The sequence below is a fragment of the Homarus americanus genome, unplaced genomic scaffold (genome assembly GCF_018991925.1).
Source record: "Homarus americanus isolate GMGI-L3 unplaced genomic scaffold, GMGI_Hamer_2.0 scaffold54443, whole genome shotgun sequence".
In the NCBI taxonomy this organism is placed as follows: domain Eukaryota; kingdom Metazoa; phylum Arthropoda; class Malacostraca; order Decapoda; family Nephropidae; genus Homarus; species Homarus americanus.
Genome location: NW_024750852.1, coordinates 5,010,090 through 5,034,488, shown reverse-complemented (window position 1 = coordinate 5,034,488; position 24,399 = coordinate 5,010,090). Strand labels below are relative to the sequence as shown.

The 24,399-nt window shown below is 39.0% G+C and overlaps 1 protein-coding gene across 1 annotated transcript; it reads left to right on the top strand.

The window, feature by feature from the left end:
• The first annotated feature begins 5,590 nt into the window (after positions 1-5,590).
• On the top strand, positions 5,591-18,526 carry LOC121854365. Its single transcript, XM_042348987.1, has 11 exons — positions 5,591-6,443; positions 6,775-6,829; positions 10,661-10,761; positions 11,206-11,302; positions 11,619-11,773; positions 12,777-13,754; positions 14,013-14,502; positions 15,099-15,262; positions 15,711-15,815; positions 16,005-16,121; positions 16,972-18,526. Exons 2-11 carry the CDS (start codon positions 6,784-6,786, stop codon positions 17,431-17,433), a joined length of 2,715 nt encoding a protein of 904 aa, XP_042204921.1. The 5' UTR covers positions 5,591-6,443; positions 6,775-6,783; the 3' UTR covers positions 17,434-18,526.
• The last annotated feature ends 5,873 nt before the right edge of the window (positions 18,527-24,399 follow it).

The window sequence follows — 24,399 nt, the reverse complement described above, 5'->3', positions numbered from 1 at the left end:
CAAATATGCTTCCAAGGAGCATCTTGGAAGATTAAAGAAATACTGTACAACCAATAATTACTGTTGTTCAAAAAATATAGCAATGACGACCACTAGGCCAAGAGATTTCACCATTTTGAGGATGATGGGAATTTAAGAAAAATTCTGGACTGGTTTTAAATAATATATAGTAAATTTTAGGTTAATTCAAAGGACTTTCAGTACAGATACGCTACTGTACTGTAAGTTGGCCACAACAGTGTACTGTAGTCTTGCCAGACGCAGATTAAACGAGGAAAAGAGAGATACGGGACAGAATTTTTGAAAACTACAATAATAATTTATCTTTACAATAATACTAAATCTTTATATAAGTTCATTTTAAGCATGATTCAATGTATTTCACTTATGAGAAGTAAATACCTCCCAGCTCTAACATAATCAATATATTTTTAATGATGTGAGGGGGCATGTATTAAGAACCATTCGGAAAGGTTTTCAAATAAAATGAAATAATTAATGACTGTATTTTATTACCCTCATAATTTTTTTCACTGATTTATGACTTGAATAATGCAGCACAGGATGCCTACATTGGGACATTAACATAACTTATTTGCAAACACACAGGATGAAAGAAATACTATATGTACAGTTGCCTCAAAGAGTTCCATTAGAAAAAAATTTGGAATAGCGATTTACACCTGAATAATATATGAGTGAAACGACTGTAACCCCATACAAATACGCAAGGTAAAAAGACAATGTCCTACTCTATCGCAGTTCTAAATAATTTCACCACTGAAAACACTGAAAAATTTCTGAAGATTAAAATACACTTCCAATGTAAATATTAAACGTGAGTAGTCTATGCACCAATTCAATGGAATATCCTGGTGTAAATAAATAACAAAAGTTCTACAAGTTTAAATGACCACTCATAGCCTCATACTACTCGTATTATAATTTACCCCATGTTAGTAACCTTTTCATTACTATACTGTATATCAAATGTTGAATGTCAACCTAATCCCGGGCATTTGACAACACTATGTAGTGGACGTCTCCCCTACAAACTGCGTAGCTGCATCCCACCTGCGACGCCTTCCTTAGCAACCAAGCGAGCGGCGACACCAGATGTTACGGTAACCTAGCAACGGAACTAGAGACCGGCGACTTTCTCAGGTTTTCCCAACATGACTCATAGAGGACTCACGGCTGCTGGGTATATAAGCTCTGTCTCTCCATTGAGATTCATTCTGGTCTCTCTTCTTGAACAAGCAACACCTCCTCCTCCGCCGCTGCCTGGCGGCCCTCGCTTCTCCTCGCCTGCCTGGCGGTCCTCGCTCCCGCCAGCGAGCATGGCGACCCACCAGCTGTCCTTCTCTGAGCTTCCTCACCAACCAGCTCTCATTCTGCCCATCTTCCTGAACAAGCAACACCTCCTCCAGCAAGCTCCACGCTGTCAGCATTCATTCAACCAGGAGGCCAGCAACAGGCATCATCTTCTCTAACGAAGCTCCTGCACATCTACCTCCTTCAACACGCTACTCACCGAACGTCTCTACTGAGCAGCTCCTCACCACACGGCACCTCCAGCACCAGACTGTCTATCATATAACTTATATTATACAAGAAAACCACATTAGAGTTTCCATCCATCCTGAGTGCTAGACAACATTATACCACGAATTCCTACAACTATCATGGGCATGAGGAACCTTGAGTACAGACACAGGTTAAAGCACCTTAATTTGCACTCCCTTGAGAGACTTAGAGTGAGGGGCAATATGATCAAGGTGTATAAATGGAAGTCAGGCTAAACAAAGGAACTCAAACTATCCAACTAGGTAGTAGGTAGTAGGCAGCTATCAAACAGGGAGGTACTACCGCCTGGGAAGATATTGGAAGCATAATGTGTTGTCTAATGGTAGACCCTGCTGCCATGGCATCACAAAAATTGTGACCAAGTCCCAGGTTGCTGATCTGACTTTCTGCCTCATTTACACACAATTGCAGGGTCTCAATTGTTTCTCTTACTATTGACAACACAACATACTTGTATATGTATGTAGTATTGTTTCTCACTTTTATTAATATTATTATTATTGTTACGAACCACGCCATCTATTGTCCTGATCTACCTACCCAGCACCACGAGCAACGCCATCTAGGGACGAAACCCGAGTACGACTACTCTTAGTTACCACTCCGGGGTTTCCCTTCTCCATATCCTGGTTGTTGCGTCACCTCCTCAAAGTCTTCTTCGTCAGCTCCAGTTCGATGAGAGTTCAGTTCACTCTGGGAAGTGACCACAGGATCATCTATCCACTAAACCTACGGGACAGTGACTACCACCGTTTTCTACAATACTCAGCCTTACTCGTCAGCCATCTCAGCTCTGCACTTAAGTATTTGTAATCTTATATTGCCTCCCACCTCCACCTTGCTTCACGATTGTTTTATGTTGTATAAATATGTATATACTGTTAATGTTTAGGTTAAGTATGGTTAAGGGTAATTTATAGAAAGCTGAATATTTTGTTAAGGGATTTTTGGTACTTTATTATACACAACGAAAACTCGCAACCTTTGTCTACCCTTTTATAGTCCGATTGTCTTTGTTTTTTTATTGTTGTTGCCTGTTGGGATCTGGGTAGACTTTTAACTATATTCTAAATCCCCAACTCGTAACATTATTATTATTATTATTATTACAGTGTTGTTATTATTATTATTTTTATCATTATTATTTTATTAAGTTATTTTTACGTGTATATTTTTTATTATAAATTTTATTTATATGAATTATTATTATTATTATTATTATTATTATTATTACCTGTATCTGTACTACATTTTCGGGTGCATGTGTACCAGAGGACGAATTGAGGTAGATCTAGAGGACTGTCTCGAATGTCTACGGGAGATCTACATGTTCCAGCATGACACAGGAAAATCAAATGTAAACTCAGAACACGTGTGAGGTAGGTCAAGGTCTTCTCAAATGTCAACAAAGAATGCGTGAGACAGCGAGAGTAATGGTTCTTCCTCTATATTTCTTCCAAAGTTGCACCCGTTACTCGATGTCCCGACAGAATGTACTGGTTGAGACATGGAACGTGGATTCATTGTATGGTCCATAGTATGGGCTCATGGTTAGGTGTTCAGGAGTTCCGTATCTGTGCTCATATTTTGAACGGGATTGTAATAGAGAGGGAGGAGGGCAGAGCATTCTGGACGGAACGAGAGTGTGGGGTATGAGATGTTTGGTTCACACTCAGGATGGAATGGAGAAAGGAAACTCACAATGTGCTCTCTATACAGTATACATATTGTATTGGATGTACAATGCAGCTTGGTGCTGGGAAGGCAGCATGGTTACCATCCTGTGGGACCATCCTGTGGGTCGCCATGCTCGCTGGCAGGAGCGAGGACCGCCAGGCAGACGGAGGAGGAGGTGTTGCTGGCTGGTTGGTGTAGGTAGAAAGAGAGACAAGTCACTACGAGGTCAGGTCTTAAATAGCGGGGGGTAGGCGTGGCTTAGTAGTTGACCCCCGCTCCGTGATGTATGGCGGCGCTGGTTGACCCAGACCACGAGGCATACACTGGGGAGTTGGTGGGGTCGGCTACTCAGCAACAAACCGTGTTTGTAGGGGAGAAATCCACTACAAGAGTGTGGAGCTGCTGATCGGCGGAGCTGATCGTGCTTGATAGCAAATTGTGCTACTTTGGCTTAGAACGTAATGTAAGTTTACAAAATTTATGTACTATTGTGCACCAAAGTCGTGTCCACTACCCAGCCACAGTGAGAGTTCGAATTGCCTTGAGTCTGAAGTTTCGAAACAACTGGGGGAAATGCTATGGTCGGCCAACAGGTGTCGCCCACTGTCGGTTTATACACCAGATTTCCTTCCATTATGTTTCTTGTTTACTTAGTACAAAGTTTTTAGTGTATTTATTTTTATCACAGTGGGAAAATATTTATTTGCATTATATCTCACATCTTTTTAGCAATATTTTTTATGGTGTAAAATAATGTTCCCTTCAAGCGACCATCATACTTGACACCCAAACTAAATTTCGCCTTTAATACATTTTCAACAACTAGAAACATGCCATTGTCGCTCCAGGGGAAACTGTATTAGAAATGGTTCTTTGAAATATTGATAACGACGCTTTCATGTGCTAGTTCTTGAGACTCAAACCTTCAGATGTAATTTTTGAAATATGAGGGAGGTGAATAAATCAAGAGGAAAAAGGAGAGAGGAGGAGGAAGAGAAGAAAGAGAAGAGGAAGAGGAGGAAGAGAAGAAGAGGAGGAGGAAGAGAAGAAGGGGAAGAGAAGGGAAAAAGTAGGAGGAGGAAGACTGGAAGGGAATAAGAAATTGGAGTGAACGATGACAAGGAAAAAATAATTCCCAAGAAATCATCCCAACATTTCAGTGATAATTTCTCTTGCCATCTTCTTTGATTTGTTATGATTTCCTCACCTAAAAATAATAGAAAAACAAACAAAAACAGGACAACAATTCCCCCCATTGTAAACGACCTATGAGACACCTTATTCTTTTTTGCTTAATGATCGTGTGTACTGTATATCAATGCCTCTCCCTCCCTACACACACACACACAGTAAATTCATGGACCCATATAACTACAGCGTTGGTCCTACAGGTCTGTTTTCATTTACATATTCTTGTCACGACTGACTCACTCCCCTTTCTATGTGGTACGTCGCACTCAGGCTGGTGGAGAAGATATCAGCTTTTGTCTCTAAAACGAATTGATGGCTCTTCCTTCAATTGAATCTGTGGAAGGCTGACGTATTGGGGGAGGGGTACGGATTCTTGCTATCAGTGGCGAACACCAATTTCCTGTAAAATAAATTGTGTGTGTGTGTGTGTATGTGTGTGTGTGTGTGTGTGTGTGTGTGTGTGTGTATGTGTGTGTGTGTGTGTGTGTGTGTGTGTGTGTGTTATTCTTCTCCCTAGCGGACGCCAACTTTCTATAAAATATAATAGATGTATTTTATAATAGATGTATTTTTCAGAATTTTTTATTTTTTCATATTCTTTCTCTTGTTATTCTTTTATTCATTCCTGTTCTTTCGTTACGTCTCTTGGATATACTGTATGAATATGTAACAAGTAAACAAGGGCAAGCGAGGAATACAACAATAACAAGTGAAAAATACAATAATAACCATAAAAACAAGTAGAAAGGAACAACGAGAAAAAGTTAGCAAATTCAACAAGAACAATAAAAGAATCTCAACAAGGACAACAATAACAATGAAAGCATCTCAATAAGGACAACAACATCTCAACAATCACAACCTTGGTTCATGGTTACCTTGATGACGCCGGCGTACAGGGAGAGCTGAGCCAAATATTGTTGTTATGAGTTTGTAATTTAATGAGAGTAGCTTTTGTAAATAAGATCTACTATATTGTTGTTGGTGGTGGTGGTGTTGTTATTGGTGTTGTTGTTGTTGGTGGTGGTGGTGTTGTTATTGGTGTTGTTGTTGCTGCTGTGTTGTTATTACTAATGTGTTTTATTGACGTTATTTGAGTGTGATATTGTTGTTACTGTTGTGTGTTACTGTTGTTACTAGAGTGTGTTATTGTTGTTACTGGAGTGTTGTTGTTGTTGCTGGAAGGTGGTAGTGTCAGTGTTGTAAATGATGTATATACAGGAATATTTCTATATAAACTTAAGTAGCAAAGGTTAACACCATGTACATCTGGACATGGTAGAAAAATTAAATAAAAACATTAAATGAACGTATTTTTTTGTAAAAGACTATTAATCATCTTTGAAAATAGCAGACTTTTTTGTAGGTAGACAGTTCATTTGTACCTTTTCAGTCAACAACTTAGTCCGCTCGCCTCTACCCATGAACCACGAACCCCGAGATTCAGTCTCATGAACTCGAAGCAGTAGACCGATTTGTTATTCTGTCTACAAATGCTTCGGATTCATGAGTTTGAATCTCGGAGTTCATGATGACTCGTGTATGTATTGACCTAGACTACGTGCATAAAGACCTTAGTAGTTAAAGCTCTCCACAGATTTATTTTCTATGTTTGAATCAATTTCTGAACAGGATAAAACGAAATTGCCTGTGGAACAAATTTGTAAAAAAAAATGAATTCTTGGTATTTGTTATCTGAGCCTTTGTTGTCGCTCTCTACACTTACCCTGCACCAATATTTAGCATTACTCTCTCCCTTTGTGGTTCCTGTGCCCCTTAATCTACCCAACACAACGTGGGTGAGTTATAACGACGACAGATGGAGAGTAATGAGAACTATGAAGGCGTTAATAACGTAATACAGGTAGCGGTCACTCTAATAAATAAATACTCCCTCCACTTGGACGATCAGTTGCGTGTGAAGTGACGCGGTGGATGGTCGCTCTGTGACGGTGTGAAGTGACGCGGTGGATGGTCGCTCTGTGACGGTGAGTGTTGTGTAAATGTCTGCAGACGTGTGTGCGTATCTGTATGCCTGTGTACGGGTGTGTGTATATGCGTTAGTGGATGAATGTGCATGTGGGAGTATCCATGTCTGTAAGTGTGCACGTTATGTATGTTTAATGTGTGTGTGTGTGTGTGTGTGTGTGTGTGTCAATTATTATGGTGTACATAATAACACCCTCACCCCGTGAATCTGAGAGCAGCGTCATGTATTTGTATATATATAATTACATTCATATATTATGTTGTGGTGTCAAACAGTAATCTTCCCTACAAGTGAAGATCGACCTGATAACCGTATATTTATATTGCCAGGTGTGAGAGATGATGTGGCCAGCCTTAGTGTTGTATCTCCTAATACATAGTTCAGGTGAGGTAATTTCAATGTTATTACGACTAGCTCTATAATATCTCCCCTTAGATTTTTTTCTTCTTTTATTGCTTTACGACAGCTTGGGATGGTATGACTGGCACTGGTCCTCAAACTTGCTGCCTGGTGGATGTACTTTTATTGCCTACCTTCACTATAATCCTCTGTTTTTTTAATCACGTTTAAGACCACCCTGGGGAAAATACCATCCACTATTAAAAGTTTGGTGACAGGAGGATTAAAGCTGAAGGAGTGTTCTCCGGTGAACACACTGTACTGAGATACACACACTCAAATACGGACATACTCATATTGTTGTATTGGATGTCAATTTTCAGACATCCGCGGATGTATATATTTATATATAATTAAATTCAAACTTAAAATAGTAATTAACTTTGTTAATTAATGTGCCTTTTTCCGCTGTCAATTCTGTAAATTTCCGATTTTGTAAGACCTATATGAGAATTAGAATTTATTTTTTTTTGTACACAAAAGCATCTCAATAAATTAATATTGTTAATTAAGTATTTAGACTCTTTACAAACGTGTTCTGTACACTCTGGGAAGCAAAAAGTCATGACTCACACTCAGCACTACAGTAACCCTCTCAGCTGTGTTGCCGTTTTATCCTATTTACCTTACAAAATTACACATAAGTACAAAAATAAAATTGTAATTAATTCTCTAAGTTTCTTAACTTGTTGAGAGTAAATTAGTAAGAGAGAGAGAGAGAGAGAGAGAGAGAGAGAGAGAGAGAGAGATAAGTGACTAAGGCAAGGTTTACACAATTTTATACATCTGCAACATCCAAATTCTGCAGATGCGGATGTTGATTGTGATGTAAATGCGAATGCCTCACGGATGTGGATGTGATATACACCAGTAATACTGATACACATACATATTCACACACACACGCGCGCACACACACACACACACACACACTGCAATACATTAAAGATATTGATGAAAATAAAGACAGAGATAAACAGACATTTTGATGGATGAAAATGTAGTTAAAGATAAATCAATGAATAGACATAGACAGACAGACAGGCAGACAGACAGACAGGTTACCGTCCTAAATCTTGACAATATTCACACGAGGACAAACTGTGTTGAGAGACAAACAAGTTTAAGCTAATTCTTGTTATAAATAAACATGAGGCCAGTCTGAGGTGCCGTGTGTAGACTATATTATGCTAATCATCAGCATATGTTTACACTCCTCTCTTTGTATGGTGACGAATGTGTAGAATTTTCATAACTTAGTATATTGCTGTAAGAGTGTAAGTTATAAAGAGTAGAACTGAATTTCCTTTGGAGATGAGTTTTCTGTTTTCTCTAATAGAATAAAATTAAACCGCCTTTGATTTATCAGTGTGTGTGTGTGTGTGTGTGTGTGTGTGTGTGTACGTGTGTGTGTGTGTGTGTGTGTGTGTGTGTGTGTGTGTGTGTGTGTGTGTGTGTGTGTGTGTGTACGTGTGTGTGTGTGTGTGTGTGTGTGTGTGTGTGTGTGTGTGTGTGTGACAGAAAGTGTAGTTTGAATGACTAATATTTCCTTAATTTAAACATTTAATTTTATAAATACACATAAGATTTCTAAAAATAAAAGGTACTTTAAACCTATAAGTACTGTAGATCCATTTTTTTCGTTGTTTTCTCTACCTCACAATCCAAAATCAGAGAAGACGAAATAATTAAAAGAAATTTGACTAATAACGTCATGGCCTCCTGACTACACTTGCCTTTTACTTTTCAAAATAATCCTAACCTAAATAAGTGAATGTTGCTCAGGTGTGAATAACTGAGAGAGGAGAAGAACACACACACACACACACACTATAGACGTGTCTCCTTGTGTGAGTGAAGACAGCAGTAAAATACACAACTGATGATAAGCATTACAGTAGATGCACTCGGGGTAGTGTTCCCCTCCTGTGATCGATGCCTCTGTGTTACCAAGAAGAACATTACTGGCGATCATAGTGACTTAATACCTACTTCTACATCAATGGAGGATTCAGAATTGTTAGAAAGTGGTTGGGGTGCAAGACTGTTCGTCGAATGTCCTGCCGTAGCTGTAAAAGCATAATATTACACCTCGCAAGCTTACTTCCTGGACGCTATACTCTCATTGGAGAATTTTTTACAAGTTGAGTATGTTGCATTGCCTTGTTTTGATTTGAGGGATATAAAAGGGGAATCAGTAATCAATGAAGATCTATAAATACTGTGTGAGAAATAGAGAAAAAAATGTTTATCCAAATTTAGGTCGCATGCCAGGTGGGGCCTCTCCTCCCTCAGTCAACTAATGGGTACCTGCCTAGCCAAGGTGAAGTCTTAAACAGGCATAATTACGGTATCTAAAGTATCAGAAAATTCCGTTATCGAAATAGCTGACATATGTGACCATTTCCAGTTGATGACTGTAAAATAGCTGCTTTTGCAGCCTACTGTCTACACACACACACACACACACACACACACGTAATAGCCTCTGTCAACATATAAACAGACAGTACTTATGTAAATGTGGGGTAATTACATGTTTTGCTTATATACAACACACTTCCCGGATTAACTTAATTAAGGGTTAGAGATTCACATACTGTCATATCCTGTTACCTTCCATGCGGGAGTTCATAGCTTATCTCACCATTTCCTGTCACATTGAGGTGGTATTTAAGTCACCTTCACGTCCCATTAACCTGTTAACTAAGTAATTAGGTCACCGGCGTTCTACTCAGTTTAAGATTTTTCCTCATACACCTCCAGGACGTGTGACTGTAGGCTCCAAGCACTGAGTCTACTGCATTATCCTGTGGCCGTGTGTCAGTTAATCCGTACCTAAACCCAGCAGATTGTGACAAGAGACATATATTTTTTATATAATAAATAGAAAAGGGGCTAATATTTAATTGAAACTTTAACAAACTATATTGACGACTCCCGGTGAATCTAACAGGAGGTAATATCTACTGTACAGCCAACAACCTTTGACAGTGGTGAAGACTACTTATTATTTTACTTCACCACAAAGATTCATTATAGAGTTCCGAGGTGGATTATCATCTATCCATGATCGACACACACACACACACACACACACACAACTCTCTCTCTCTCTCTCTCTCTCTCTCTTTCTCTCTCTTTCGATACCGGGACTGCAGTAAAGGTCATTGAAAATATTAGTATTATTTTTATCACTATCGCTTCCAGCTAAAAGTTCAATTTTTTCCTGTTACTTGTTTGTGTATATCCCTGAAAGCAACGCCATACAGCTTTTACGTTTGTGAAGTTTCGTTAGATTAAAAAAATATGAAGAATATTTTTGAATGAGGTTCTGAGTAGTCAATGTCAACACTCTCCAACTTCCAGTCTCGGCCTCTTGCTTAGTGAGTGTTGACACATGGTTCTGCATTCAGTGGTTCCACTTGAGATTAGATAAATGTTTTTTTTTTGCACTTGTTATTATTATTGTCACCGGAATGTGCTCTCTCTCTCTCTCTCTCTCTCTCTGTATATATATATATATATATATGGGCCATGGTTTCTCCCTATTCATACTGTGGGGATTTTCCTATGTGATCACATCAGCCTTCAGGCTACATGGGGTTCATAGATGGGGAGAAGGACTGGCATATAATATTTTCTTTTTTTGAGAGTTAAACATCAGACAACTCTTGAGGGGAACACCATGGCACTGAGAACGAGCTGTGTATGTCCTGACTCCTGAAAACCCAGAAGCACCCTTGGGACTACTTATATCTTAAATTGCTCTCACTTAGTAGTACATTAGTATATTAAAACCTTCGTGTGTTTCAGAGGGACGGAATGTTACCCTTGTAAAGTTCCAGACTGATGGTGTGGCGTCTATGGAGAGTATGCTGGACGCTGGTGTTGGACGCATACCTTCCTTGACTCAGGTGAGAGTTAGTGGCCAACAGTGTCGATATTAATACACCCCCCCCTAACCCCTTCTTTGAAAATAATTCTTAGGGGTGAAAAAAGTTAAAGAACAAAAAACAAAAATCACCTATCGAAGGAAAACTAACGTATTAATATTCAAATTAACAAAATCGCAATATTGTCATGCTCATAGTAAAGATTGAAAATAAAGTCAGGGAGATATAGTTAGGGATGATTCTAAACAACTATAATATTGTCAATGTTGATGTGATCATTTTCTCTCTATCACCACGAGTAAGAGAGTGTGGGATAATTGGGGTGTGTGTGTGTGTGTGTGTGTGTGTGTGTGTGTGTGTGTGTGTGTATACAAAAGTGCCACCTTCTCGAGTGAGTGTCTTTAGTCATCCAAATCTCTGAAACATTTCTGGTACTGTACAAGTTTCAATGCTCATTGTCGCCAGGTGACGGTGTGCCTTCACTTCCGTCTCCTGCACGGAGGAAAAAGAGTGCCAGTTGTCAGCTATGTTGTACAAGGCTTCGACAATGAACTCTTGATTGGTAAGACGAGAGGAGAACGACAGATGTGGCCACTCGGTTCTGTGCACTAAAGCACTAGCGGTACAAGTGATAGATATGAAAGTTCATGCATAGATATTTTTATTTGAAATACAGTAGAACTTTATGAGCCGCCATATATTGTGAATGACTTAGCTATCAGTATAAGAGTATCCACGTAGCAGATACCTACATGCAGCTGTTATTTAACATAACTGAATAGAACCATTTGAACTTTTTCGATATATATATAACTGTCAACAACAGTCTTACAATACACTTGGTGGCCTTTATTTTTAACAAACTAATGATTTTTAAGGTCTGAGTTGGAATGAACATAGTTTATATGTTGAGTGTTGCCGCGATATGGTGGTGGAAGACTTACCTTTGGTGGTGACGCTGTACACCTGGCAGCACCTCTGTGTCGCTCTGGACCTGATCGATGGCACCCTGACCTACGTCTTCAATGGTGAGGTAAGTTAGGGTCGTGTACAACTGTAGCCGTGTTTAATTTTAGCCGTGTACAACTGTGGCCGTATACACCTGTGACTGTCTACAACTGTAGTGGTGTTTAATTATGGCCGTGCACACCTGCGGCCGTGTACATCACCAGGCAGATAATTAACTGATATTAGTTTATGTCATATCGACGACTCCTGCCCCGTAAATATGATTCATATATATTTATAAATTGTTGTGAAATGATTAATGCCAATTCACTACACTTACTTCAGACGGTTGTAACGACATGCGTATGTTTCTCTTTCTGTCTGTAATAAAAAGTTTGTGGAATCGACTCGTCCAACAATTTATTGTTAAAGAACTCTTACGAAACTTACCGGAAATATGACTCTTTGTTGTGTAATGTGCCGGGATTATGTCATCGTGTAATTTATCAATTATTATCTCTCCCCGCGGGCCAAGGGTAGAAGCAACAAAGGTCTGTCTGTCTGTGTATCTGTAATAAAATGTTTATAAAATCAACAAATCTATCAGTTTTCGGTGGAATTTCCTACACTAGGATAAAAAAGTTTTGCATGAGTGGCTGACATACTTGTCCCCGGGAACATAATGTCTCCAGACGACCGTTGTTGGTCTGGCTGAGGCGCCAACCAGGGGGAGCAAGTTTACAATAAGATGACAAATTATGATACATATGAAACAACTATTCTAACATTATTGAGTTTTCAAGTAGTGTAACTAGTTTGTTTTTCTATAGATCCATCAATATTTGGTGGGAACCATTGTGGATAGTGTAAAAAATTAATGAAGGGAAGATTGTAACTTAGGGTAGTATAGTTAGTCCTTTAGAGAGCAAGGGTTTCTCTCAACTGAGTAAAATAGTCTTGTGCTAGTCAGATTAAAATACCTAAGTATGGGGCTTCCCTCTAAAGAGACTGCTTAAACTCATTTACTGCAGATACATTTTACACCCATGATACCTCTGTATGTTATAAACTTTACTGTCTTTCTGCAGTTAAACAAGAAAGAGCAGATCATAGACCAGTCGAAGATGAGAGGTGGGAAGAGGGTGCAGATGGAGGGTGGTGGGCGACTGACTATTGGGCAAGAGCTGGAGTCACTTGAGGGTGACTTTGACATTACTCAGGCGATGGATGGAGAGATCGCCGACTATAAATTCTACAATGTGATTCTGACTCCCGAAGAAATGGTGAGTTTCACCACCTGTAGAAAGGGACCTTCCGTGTCCTCCAACACACCATTACTCACACTAAACAACGGTCTTCTTGAGCTCAAAGGACCAACGACAAAATCAAATATTAGTGAATATGAAATATGCAAAAAAATGACTAGTTATTTGATACTTATCCCCAAGAAGGAAGAATTTGAGGGTAGCGTCACCACCTGCGAGAAACTAAAGGGAACGCTCGCACTACCAAAAAACGCCGAAGACAATGTGAATATAGTTGACAAATTCCAACACTTCAGCTCACATTGCGAGGACTCTTTCTTATCTCTGTTTTGGGCTGGAGCTAAGGGGAACGTCTCGACTGGGCAGTGGGTCCAACTTACAGACGGAGAACCTATACCATGGCATAATTTCTCTGGTTCGTCCTCTCCCGTCCGCGCACAGCACCAGTGCATAACAGTTTTTGGCAGGAATACCCGGTATTTCTGGGATGAGACGCCATGTTCAGGATTCACTACTTCGTGTCCGCTCTGTAACTTTACATCACGACCTCTACTGCGACTGCGGGGACTCTGTCAATCAACGTGGTTTGACCGCGAGTTGTACCTGAACGACTACGAGAACGAGAGGCCTAAGGTGGACGGGGCACTGCACAGCCGCGTGGTGTGGGACAACACAAGCTGGGTGATGGTCAGCCGCCGCCACCAGGGACTGAAAGCCGTCATGTATGCTGACACCTCCGACACCTTCCCCATCGGTCTCCGTAAGTGGACCATCAGCGGCGACAAATGTGCCCAGAGACAGGTAAGAGAACACAGAGATCAGTAGTGAGCAATGTCAAGATTGAGTGTTAGTAGGAATGAGTATTTGGAGATACAATTGGTAGGGTAAAGGCAACTGAATGATTGCCTGGAGGTTTGCAACGAATAAAAGAGACTTTGCCACAGCCCTCCTGTTAAGCAGTTACAGGTACAGTACGTGTATTAACGCTAGTTTTTCGCCAAGCAGTATTTCTTCTTCTGACAGCGGGTCTCCGAAACACTAAGCTAACCTTTCACACAGGTGGAGTTGCTACTGACGTTGTGTAGTAAGGAGGAGTTCACCTGCAAAGACGGCACCTGTATCCATAGGGACAAAATTTGCAACTCGTACAATGACTGCCTCGACCATTCCGACGAACTTAACTGTGAGGTCATCAAGGTCCCGAGGGGTTACTCGGAAGACAACTTTCCCCCAAGCTTCACCAATGATCCCCTGTCAATCTATTTCCTTATCAACATCACCTCTATCAGGATCTTCGACCTGACCTCCTTCACCATTGCCATAGATGCCATATGGCACACTAAATGGAACGATTCTCGGCTGACGTTCACCAACTTACAAACAAACTACCAGACCAACAAGGCGAGACAGTGGCAGAGGGTGTGGATGCCGATGCTGCAAGTGACTGATGGCACCAAGAGCCTGGTTAAGAAAGGTCAGCGGGCAGGAGTCCTTTACGTCATCCGCAGAACGGAACCTTTGCTTGACGACGAGCAGATGATCAACGAGGGTGAGTGTCAACATCTGGAGAGTGATGTTCAAAGTTTTCCTATTTCTAACGAGTTTATGAATCGTCTCTGTGGGTATGAGATGATATAATGTTGTTAACTTACCTTTTCTGTAATTATATTGATAATTTCTGTAATTGAGGATTGTGTTTAGGGGATTTATATATTGTTTCTGTGCCTGAAGACTCTCAACTCTATTTAGTATCTCATAAAAATTTCCTTAGTTTAAAATTTATTTCTCGTTATAGAACTTTTTCTGTAATTTCTTGTTTCTCTCTTGTTTATGGAGTGTTCGTTAATCACTTTCTGTTGGTTAATACATCATCTGCTGACGTCTGAGATCCTAAAATGTTTTGACATCCTGAGAGTTAATAAGTAACCTAGTAAAGATCTACAGCCTATCTGTCACACGTGTTTTACAGTATAAGTGTGGCTCGTATACAGTATAAGTGTGGCTCGTATACAGTATAAGTGTGGCTCGTATACAGTATAAGTGTGGCTCGTATACAGTATAAGTGTGACTCGTATACAGTATAAGTGTGGCTCGTATACAGTATAAGTGTGGTTCGTATACAGTATAAGTGTGGCTCTTGTACAGACCACAGGTACAGCGGGGACAACAACACACTGATGCACCAACAACAAGACACTCTCGAGTTCAAGTGCCACTGTGACCTGCGTCTCTACCCCTTCGACACCCAGAGATGCTACTTGGTGTTCAGGGTTCAGGACCTCACCCACACCCGGGGCGCCCTCCTCAAGGTAATGTCCTCACACACACACGCACACACACAACAGGAGTCCTGCTTTAGGTAGCTCTTCAATTTTTTCTTCCCCAAATAAATCGAAGCATTTATCAATAGTTCGTTCATGTGACGCGCTTATTCCATTAATGTCCTACCATGTCATTGTTTAAGTTAAGTTTTTCCTTTGTGGCTAATGTTAACCACTGAATCAGATCCTCAATTAATCGCATGTTATAAACTTACCTTACCATCTGTCATATTGCTTGCATTCTAATTATCTTTTAATACACCGTCATTATAAGTCACACACCTTTGATATGTCTCTCCAATGAAGTTGATGATTTGGGACTAAATCTTTTATTTATGTATACCAAATAAATCTGTTTTGAGCTTTCTGAAAATTTTAGTGAATAAGTTGTTTCAAAAGTTAATTTAAATCTAACTAAAAATCTTGAGACTTGCAGGATGGCCCGGGTGTGGTGTTCGAGGGAGAGCGTAGTCTACTGGAGTACAAGCTGGAGAGGGAAGTCATCACCCAGCATACACTCTACAATGTCAACATCCTCCTGGTTGGTTAATAGAGTTGTTATCCACATTCCTTTAGGAGATTACGAGAAGGATAGGCACCCCAGCTTATTTCACCTGAAGAATAAACACCCGAGCACTAACCCAACCCAACCCAACCCAACCCAACCTAATCAGTCTAACAAGTGAGGTTTATGTTACCTACCAGTCAGTGTGGTGTTTGTGTGTCCCAGGTGGAGTTGGAACTGAGTAACCAGTACCGCTACTACCTGGCCAACGTGTTCCTGCCCAGCTTCATGCTCTCCCTCGTCTGCTGCCTCACGTTCTGCTTCGACCTGGATGACTTCACGGTCAGTGTCTTACTATTAGGGAAAAATCAAGAGCCTAGATCCACAAAGTTAGTAAAATTGGGTTAAGGGAAATCAGAAGCTCACATCTAGAACAACTTTGTCTAGATATAACGTTAATTAAAATTGCCTACACATTAGTGCTTATTTCGGTTTTCACACTATAATTATTATTTATCTATTAAATTACTTTTATTTTAGAAATGTATTCTCTTGAGAGCAACAGTTATTATTTATGTTGCAAGAAGAATAAAACGAGAATTTATCAAAGCACTCTTTAACGTTCTAGTACTATATTGTAGAGGAACGAAGGGTAGCAGGTGTCAGGAAGAAGGGTAGAAGGTGTCAGGAAGAAGGGTAGAAGGTGTCAGGAAGAAGGGAGGCAATACTGCAATAGTGCCAGTGACGCGAGCCGTCGGTGACAGGCCTCGCTCGTGAGTATTAAAGGTAATGGGACCCATCCTACCGAGCCCCATACTCAGTGAGCCTCCATCCTTATGGCTGACTATAATCAGGAGTAATTCCTCACATTTCCTTATATTTATGTATTTAGTCATCCTGGTCAGTAAATAATGCAGACATTATTGATTGCACTGGTACTATAATGCCAGTTTGATTATGGGTGTTCAGGAATTGGCTCATTCGGGATAGAGCCCTAGATAGAATAGGTTCCCTATGACCTTCAGCAACTTTTGAATAGTAAGCATAGTCTTATACAGAAACTCCTCAGATACAACTGATCTTTCATATAGTCACCAAGGAAAACAATCACTTAAAAACTAGATAGAAACAGGAGCGTCTCTGGTCATTTAGTAGCAGTCGTGTATCACCAGCAGCCTCTCCCCATCCCCAGGACCGCATCATGGTCACCCTCACCTCTATGCTCGTTCTCGCCGGCTTCTTTGCCCAGACCAGCCAGTCCAATCCCAAGACCTCATACCTCAAGCTGATCGACGTGTGGTACCTGGTATTGATCTGCGAGGTGTTTGGTATCATCGTCGCTCTCGTCTACGTCGAGAACTTGCGTTTGGGCCCCCAGAACCATCGAACAACGAAGATTGCTCCCTACAGTGCCCCTACAGCAAACACTAGGCACAAGGACATCTCTGCCCCAGGACCAAACACTGGACACAAGGATACTCCGCCAAGATCAAACACTGGGCACACAGGGAAGCTGGTGGTGGTAAACCGTTTCCTGGTGGGGGCGTTCCTGTGTACTAGCATTATCATTCTTATCTGTTTTTGCGTCATCGGTATGAACGCTATTAATGACTGTGGTGGAGTACTTGTGCCTTGGAGGAATTATATCCAGTAACTTAAGCCTCCTGAGGCAATGCCAAACATGTTATACAATGGAAGGTCTCAGAGCAGCTGTAGAAATGACCCCAACCAGGAACACCCTCCCAACCCCCCTCGGAATCTACCTTATGAAAATGGTCTTCCCTAAATCTAATTCATATGAGCATCAGATATGTGAAACTTAAGACATCTGCTATACAATGGTAAAACCTGCACTCCTGAAAGTCAACATTTCGACACACTGTAATAACTTTGTATCATGCCATCGTTAATACGATGAACCCGAAGGACACTTAGATAATCTAAGTATCATTCACTACTTTTGATAAATCTAAGTTAGATTTATCAAAAGTAGTGCATTGCAAAAACATTATAAACAAGACCCTCTAGAATTAAGTGGTCATGTTAATATCTATATGTCTGTCACTTGGTAAAAATACCTCAGTGATATCCTTATGTGCCTCAGTTAATTTGTCTTTCAATTAGTTGCCACAATACGTTGAAATAACTAACTGCAGCTCATAACGTGGAATGTATTTACACTACTGTATATTAAAATGTCAACGAAGCACCAATATCTGTGTTATGTCTCCGTGTTCCGTGTTGTCGCTTGACCTGCTGAGCTGAGGGATGCGGTAACGCTTGTGGTTAGAGAGACAATTGGGAGGGCCACTGTCCTGTACCTGAATTGTAAATAATTACAAATGATTTAAATAAGTCTTGTGCGAGTCTACATTAAACTTTCTCAAACAATACTTAATTTGTAAATCAAAATATCCGAAATTGACCCATTTACTTCCTCACGCTACACTTCAGCAGGCTCTAGACTCTAGGAGAATGGGATGTTTGGGCAGAAATGTGGAAATTAACACCCCACAATACTAGGCTCACAGATGCTATCTCAGCTCTAGTAAAATGTGACAACAACAGCTTTCCTGTCATAAACAGATTGCTGCAGGTTATTGCTGCCAAACCAGTTACAACTGCAAGCCTTGAAAGATCATTCTTGAATCTACGGAGACTAAAAACCTGGCTGCCTAGCACCATGGAGGAAGATAGATTGTCAGGTTTTGCCCTAATGGCTATAAACAAATAAACTCAGTCTAAATGATGACCCTTTGATTCTAGACGTTTTAACCTAATATTAGAACAAATATAACATAGCAGCTTGAATAGTATTAATGTTATGTCCTTTCTAATTAATATATATTAATTCAGTGAAGATTTTACTTAATTCATGCTTTCTTTTTAGTAACTACCTGTGATTAGGTAATAAAAAAGGCTCACCGGTGTGCGTGCTTATCTGTGATTATCAAGTAAAGAAGGATATTGTTTTAGAAAGTGTTAAAGAGAAGTTAGTTTGTGAAGTATGTATTTGTGCCTAGCATGAATTATTGTGTAACGAAAGTTATAAAGATAGGCCCACAAGCTAGTGACTGTGGTAGCAAATTTGCATATCACATTCCTGGATTCCAATATAATATTACCAATCTAAGTTCGTAGTTAATTCGCCCCCCCCCCCTCCTTTGATGAAATCCTGGGTACGCCCCTGCAGCACATGCCCAGTACTTGCCATAAGTGCATAACAGAGACGTGACCGACCATAAAAGCAGCTAACGGGCCTATCAGTGGTGAAGAGGATATAAGTAAGTAAAAGGATTCAGTCACCTCTACCTCTGTTGAACAGGCGTGGCTAAGCAAGCGAGAGCCTAGTGTACCAACACGTAAGTCACTTATTTCCCTGAACCCAATAAAAAGCTCTCCAAGTATTATTTTGTTTCCTATAAGGGATAATTTGCTTTATGGCTGCTTAAGGATTCGTTATATTCAGCCTTTTCCTTGCTACTATTACAAACGTTTTAAAAGGCATGTCCTGGGTGTCTATCAGAGTTGTAAAAGTACCGGATTTTGTTACAGCACCAGAGCGAGTCCTCATTACCGCTGGGAAGACAAATTAGTGCACGTCTAGGCGCCTAATTATCTATGAAACGAAAAATTTGCACAAGAAATGAAGATCATATTAGAACTCACTGTTAAGAATAAAGTAAGAAAATAAACAGTAATAAAAATAACTCGTCCGCGGGTTAGTCGTAATATTAACCTTTAAAAAGTAGATACCCAACAATTTTACTTGAGTACAGTACTTAAGTAAAATTATTTAGTTACTTTACAACTCTGGTGTCTGTAATTAGGCATTCAATTTGTACAATATATTTGTATAGGATAAGACTGCTAGAATTTGCTGTTGATATTATGCCATCATGAATTTGAAGAATAATCGTCTTATTAAGAGCAAACTTACCACCCTCAGTTAAGTGGGGAGAACTGATATGAATGAACCTCTATTTATTTACACAAACCACCTGATCTCGATTCAATCTTAACAGATAATAACTGTGTTTATTATACTCTCCTGATTATGGACGATCCCTGTTGCCACTTTAGAAACAATCATACATACGCCTGAAATATTTTCTTCACATCTATTTTTACGTCAGCTTTAACGAGCGAGTCACGTCAAATATATGCCAAGTCTACCATAATCTTCGCCACATTACAGTACAAAACTTCATATAAACACGAAAAGTTTTCTTAAGTCGTGACAATTGTAATATTAGTGTTAGTTTTAATATTGAAGGTAATATTATATATAAATCTAATCATATATGTTTCTCTAGATCGTCAAAAACATATTTTATGACTGTTATATTATCACCTTCTAAAATTTCCAATTTGTACCCATAATTTCTCTTACACGGTATTAAATATTTGAAACTACAAAGATATATGAAAACTAAAAGAGTTTTTCATCTATCTATACATATACTTTTTATTAATATTCTTTCTTCATATACTAAAATAGAAATCAAACTTGAGATGCTATAATAAGCAAAAGGTTGAAGAATTTAGCAAAACAATGAGGGTTTCCGGCTGACCTAGTGACGGAGGCTCGGACCGTCTCGAAGCCCGTTCATGATCAGACTTCAGTCGACTAAACGGTCACGATATCATTTCCTTTTTTCCACATAGCATACTACCGTGAACTGATTCTCACATCTACTTTGTAAAACATTGCTAAAATAATGGCGCTAAGTACTTCTAAGATAAAAGCTATGGTGTGGAAGGGAGTGAAAGTTTAAAGTGTTATAGCAAGGTATAAACAAACTTCTCAAACGTATTTCAGAACTTTTTGGAAAAATTATCGACAATTTCAATCACATCTTCAGTATGTAGTATGTCAAGTGACGTTTTGGCAACTACTAAAATTAACTAATAATTAAACAAGTGATATTGTTTGAGATATTTAATGAGTGTTTGTGTGACTTAAGTGTTATTATTGATCTCGGTGAAGTGAAAATTGGTGATTGAAAATTGAAATTTAATGATCTCTGTTAAATGATAATTATTGACCTCGGATTGACGTCACCAGCAAGACCACTAGTGAGTATTATTACTATTTTTTATTACTATTTTTGTTACTATTTAAGTTGTTGTTCCAGCCTTGGCAGCTACCTAACGAAATGGTCAAATTGGAGCAGACAGCACCCGAATGCATTTATATATTTCGTTCATATTATCTACAGTATTCACTATAAAACAGTGAAATCGTTTTCTATGAAAAATCCGCTGCGGGCCAGTCGTCAGTAATTGTCGGCAGGACATGAAAGAGGAGGGGATTAACGGGGTAAATGCGAACACTGATCATATGGCAGTTTTTCACATCTCTACTTGCTTTGTACTGTAGGCGAAGAAATAAATTATTGACCGTAATTCTGGCACAATTTCCATGGCGGCCACATTTTTAATCACATCGTCTGCAATATGTGAGCGTCTGCAGTCTTTATTTGCATGGCGAGAGATGCACAACGATCTCAGCGGGCGTGTTTGTTACGATTTATATTGAATTGAATTCGTTAATTTTTTCAAAAGATGTTGTTTAGATGATAATAAAGAAAATCGAAACGACAGTGCACAGAGTAGGAAGTTAGGTAGGTTAGGTCAGGTTCTAATAGGTTCTGTGCATTGTCGTTTCGATTTCCTTACTTAAAATCATCTAAACAATACCTCCTAAAAATTTGGTGCATTTCCATAAAATCCTTCTGATGCTAATCTTCTCAATCATTACCGTTGCAAGGTATCAGTTTTGACTTATGAAAGGACTTCTATTTTGGGGGAATAAATGAGGAAATAATTGGAGTATTTTAGGTGAGGTCTGGTAAGTTATGAAAGATTACAGACTAAGAATATTTTGCCACTTGATAACTAATTGGTAGCTAGTAACGTATTGAGTGCCAATGATATGATGTTTGAGATTACTTGACATTTTTTGGGGGGCCACAATAATTTCAGGAATGACGTTGTGTTATGGTTGTTCGTTTAATCTGTTTATGTTTTTTGATTGTAGTTGACGAAAAAAAAAAGAAGGAAATTGAGTTGATACTTAGCCATCATCTTATGTAAATAGAAAAAAGGCTGAAAGGATTTACACCCGATACTGTAAATAATGAAATTTTTATTTGCACCTGAACCTCGTCATCAAAGAGGTGTCATAGTGAAATTCGGGTGCCAATTACTGCATCTATTTACACCCGATATTACCAAATCACATCCAATGGAATAAAGTTGAAAGAGAAGTGTGTAACTATTCAAATTAGAGTAAAAAAGCTAATGAAATTATGTGTGCCAACTTTCTGCATTCGTCATTAATGTTTACACTGGAATTGTGAAAAATAAAATCATCTCATATATTAACTATCGACTTTATTATCGTATACTTTGATATCTGGTACAGAATCTAACCTAACCTTATCTAACTTCTAGGAGCTCCCCAGACCCACCGCCATATTAATCAGAAAGAACATACTTGGAGGTAAACTTTTTGTATACTGTACTGTATACTTTATTGCAACAGTTTTGTAAATTTATTTTTGGGGTAAGCTAAAATATTATTTGCATAAGAATTTTGGTGCAACACTTATTCACATTTATTTTTTACGTGAAGAAAAAGAATATTTTACAGTACAGTATGTCTTTCTGTTCAGTACAAATGAAAAGTCTTCTTTTTCATGTGAAGACTGAGTAGATATGTGCATTGGTATACAGTGACCCCTCGTTTAACTAACGCCTCAGTTAACAAAATTTCGGTTAACGAATTGCCTTCCATAAGGATCTTCAATTCGGTTAACGAACAAAAATTCGGTTAACGAATTACTTACGAACCGACCTCAACATGTTTTCGCTTGCACTGACCAGGCAACCAAGAAAAAAGTTATCGCAATGGTTAGAGTACAGTATTAAGAGCAAAATCACTTAAACACGCATCAATGCTGTTGAAGCTTAACAAAGACGGGACACTTGGAACGCTGTGACACTCCGCAGGTGAGAGCGTAGCGCACCAAGATGACAGAGGGTGATGCGCCGTACAAAGTAGTCCGTGACGACATTATACTGAATCGGCGGGACGTTATCCGAATTATGGGTATCTAAAGAATAGCGACGTTATAACGAAACAACGTTATCGGCGACAACGTCAAAGGAGGACTTACTCTATACTGTACGTGATTTAGTTTGGGTTACTATTTAGTAATCAGAATTGTTATTGGAACATACAGTATAAGTCTTCGTGTGTGAGTAGGCACCCGAACACATATCCCAAAAATTATAACTCGTTATACAGCTAGACCCCGACTTACGACTACGTGGACTTACGACCGTCGGGACTTACGACCGCCCGCCAAATGACACACGCATTTTCTATACCGAAACGTATCCAGTTAATGTAGTCTCCATGTATAATTAGAAAATTATAGGGGCCCCATGTGCATTCAGCTGACTACATTAAAGGTTAAGTGCTCAGTCACACTGTATCCATTCCTTATTATTTATTACTTTCACTGTACTGTATCCATTCATCATTATTCATTACTTTTACTGTACTGTATTTCATTGTAGATTTTTTATTAAAAAAAAATATATATATATATTTTTTTTATCTATGTCGGACTTACGACCATGTCGGACTTACGACCTGGATTTGGGTCCCTAACCCCGTCGTAAGTCGGGGTCTAGCTGTATATGAATAGATATAGTCTCTAAAATACAATATATGTAAATTAAAATGAGAAAATAAAGAAAACCAATATTTAAATGTCCTATAACCAGTTCTGACGGAAATATATAATATATTTTTAAGACCATCGTGTACCCCGTGATGTTTACCTTCAACTGTGAAGATTGTTCGTCTCCCCATTGCCCTTCTCACAAATTATCTAACATTGCATTCCTGCAAACATCCTGTCGTTGCCTCAAGAACAATAAAGAACACTTTTTTGTCATTTCCAGGTCGTCAAAATATTACATAGGAATGATCCAAGATGATACAAAATGTGTTTGGTAGATTGTTTATTTAATTGTTTACAACAAGAGTCACCTGTGAGACCGACGCTGATAATTACCTTGGAAAATTTGTTTCCATGCTATATTTCATTGATTGGGTTGTTGTTCTGGTGGTGCGTATAGTAGGTACATATACTACCAGTGTTGGTTAGGTTAGGTTACATAAACTATTTTTTAGAGGAAATGTTCAAAGCTAACCTCTAATCAGGGTTGGAAAAAGTGTCATAATTGATGAATGATAAGATACAACTGTATATTAAATCATGCCATAAATATCATAAATTATAAAACCACAAAAATATAAAATTTAAATACAAATGAGAAACCATGAAAAATTGCCAATATATATTAAGCCCCATCCCAAGTTGTGTCCTCATCGTACAGTACAGTACAGTGCTACTGTATATAAGGCAGATAAAGACATAACACTAAATTACACTTGGATTTAATTTAAAAAGACCAAGAATTACAATTTTGATAGGAAGAATTACTTAGTACAGGTAGTTTTAAGCCTGGCTTACTAAGATAAAATTAAATTGATAGCTGATCATATAGTAAAACACTGAAGAATAAATAAATTATTATA

Excerpts from the sequence above, each read along its gene's own strand:
- LOC121854365 (XM_042348987.1), top strand. The coding sequence starts at position 6,784 with ATGATGTGGCCAGCCTTAGTGTTGTATCTCCTAATACATAGTTCAG. Across the intron at positions 11,774-12,776 it reads CCTACGTCTTCAATGGTGAG|TTAAACAAGAAAGAGCAGAT; the intron begins GTAAGTTAGGGT and ends GTCTTTCTGCAG. Across the intron at positions 14,503-15,098 it reads CGAGCAGATGATCAACGAGG|ACCACAGGTACAGCGGGGAC; the intron begins GTGAGTGTCAAC and ends GCTCTTGTACAG.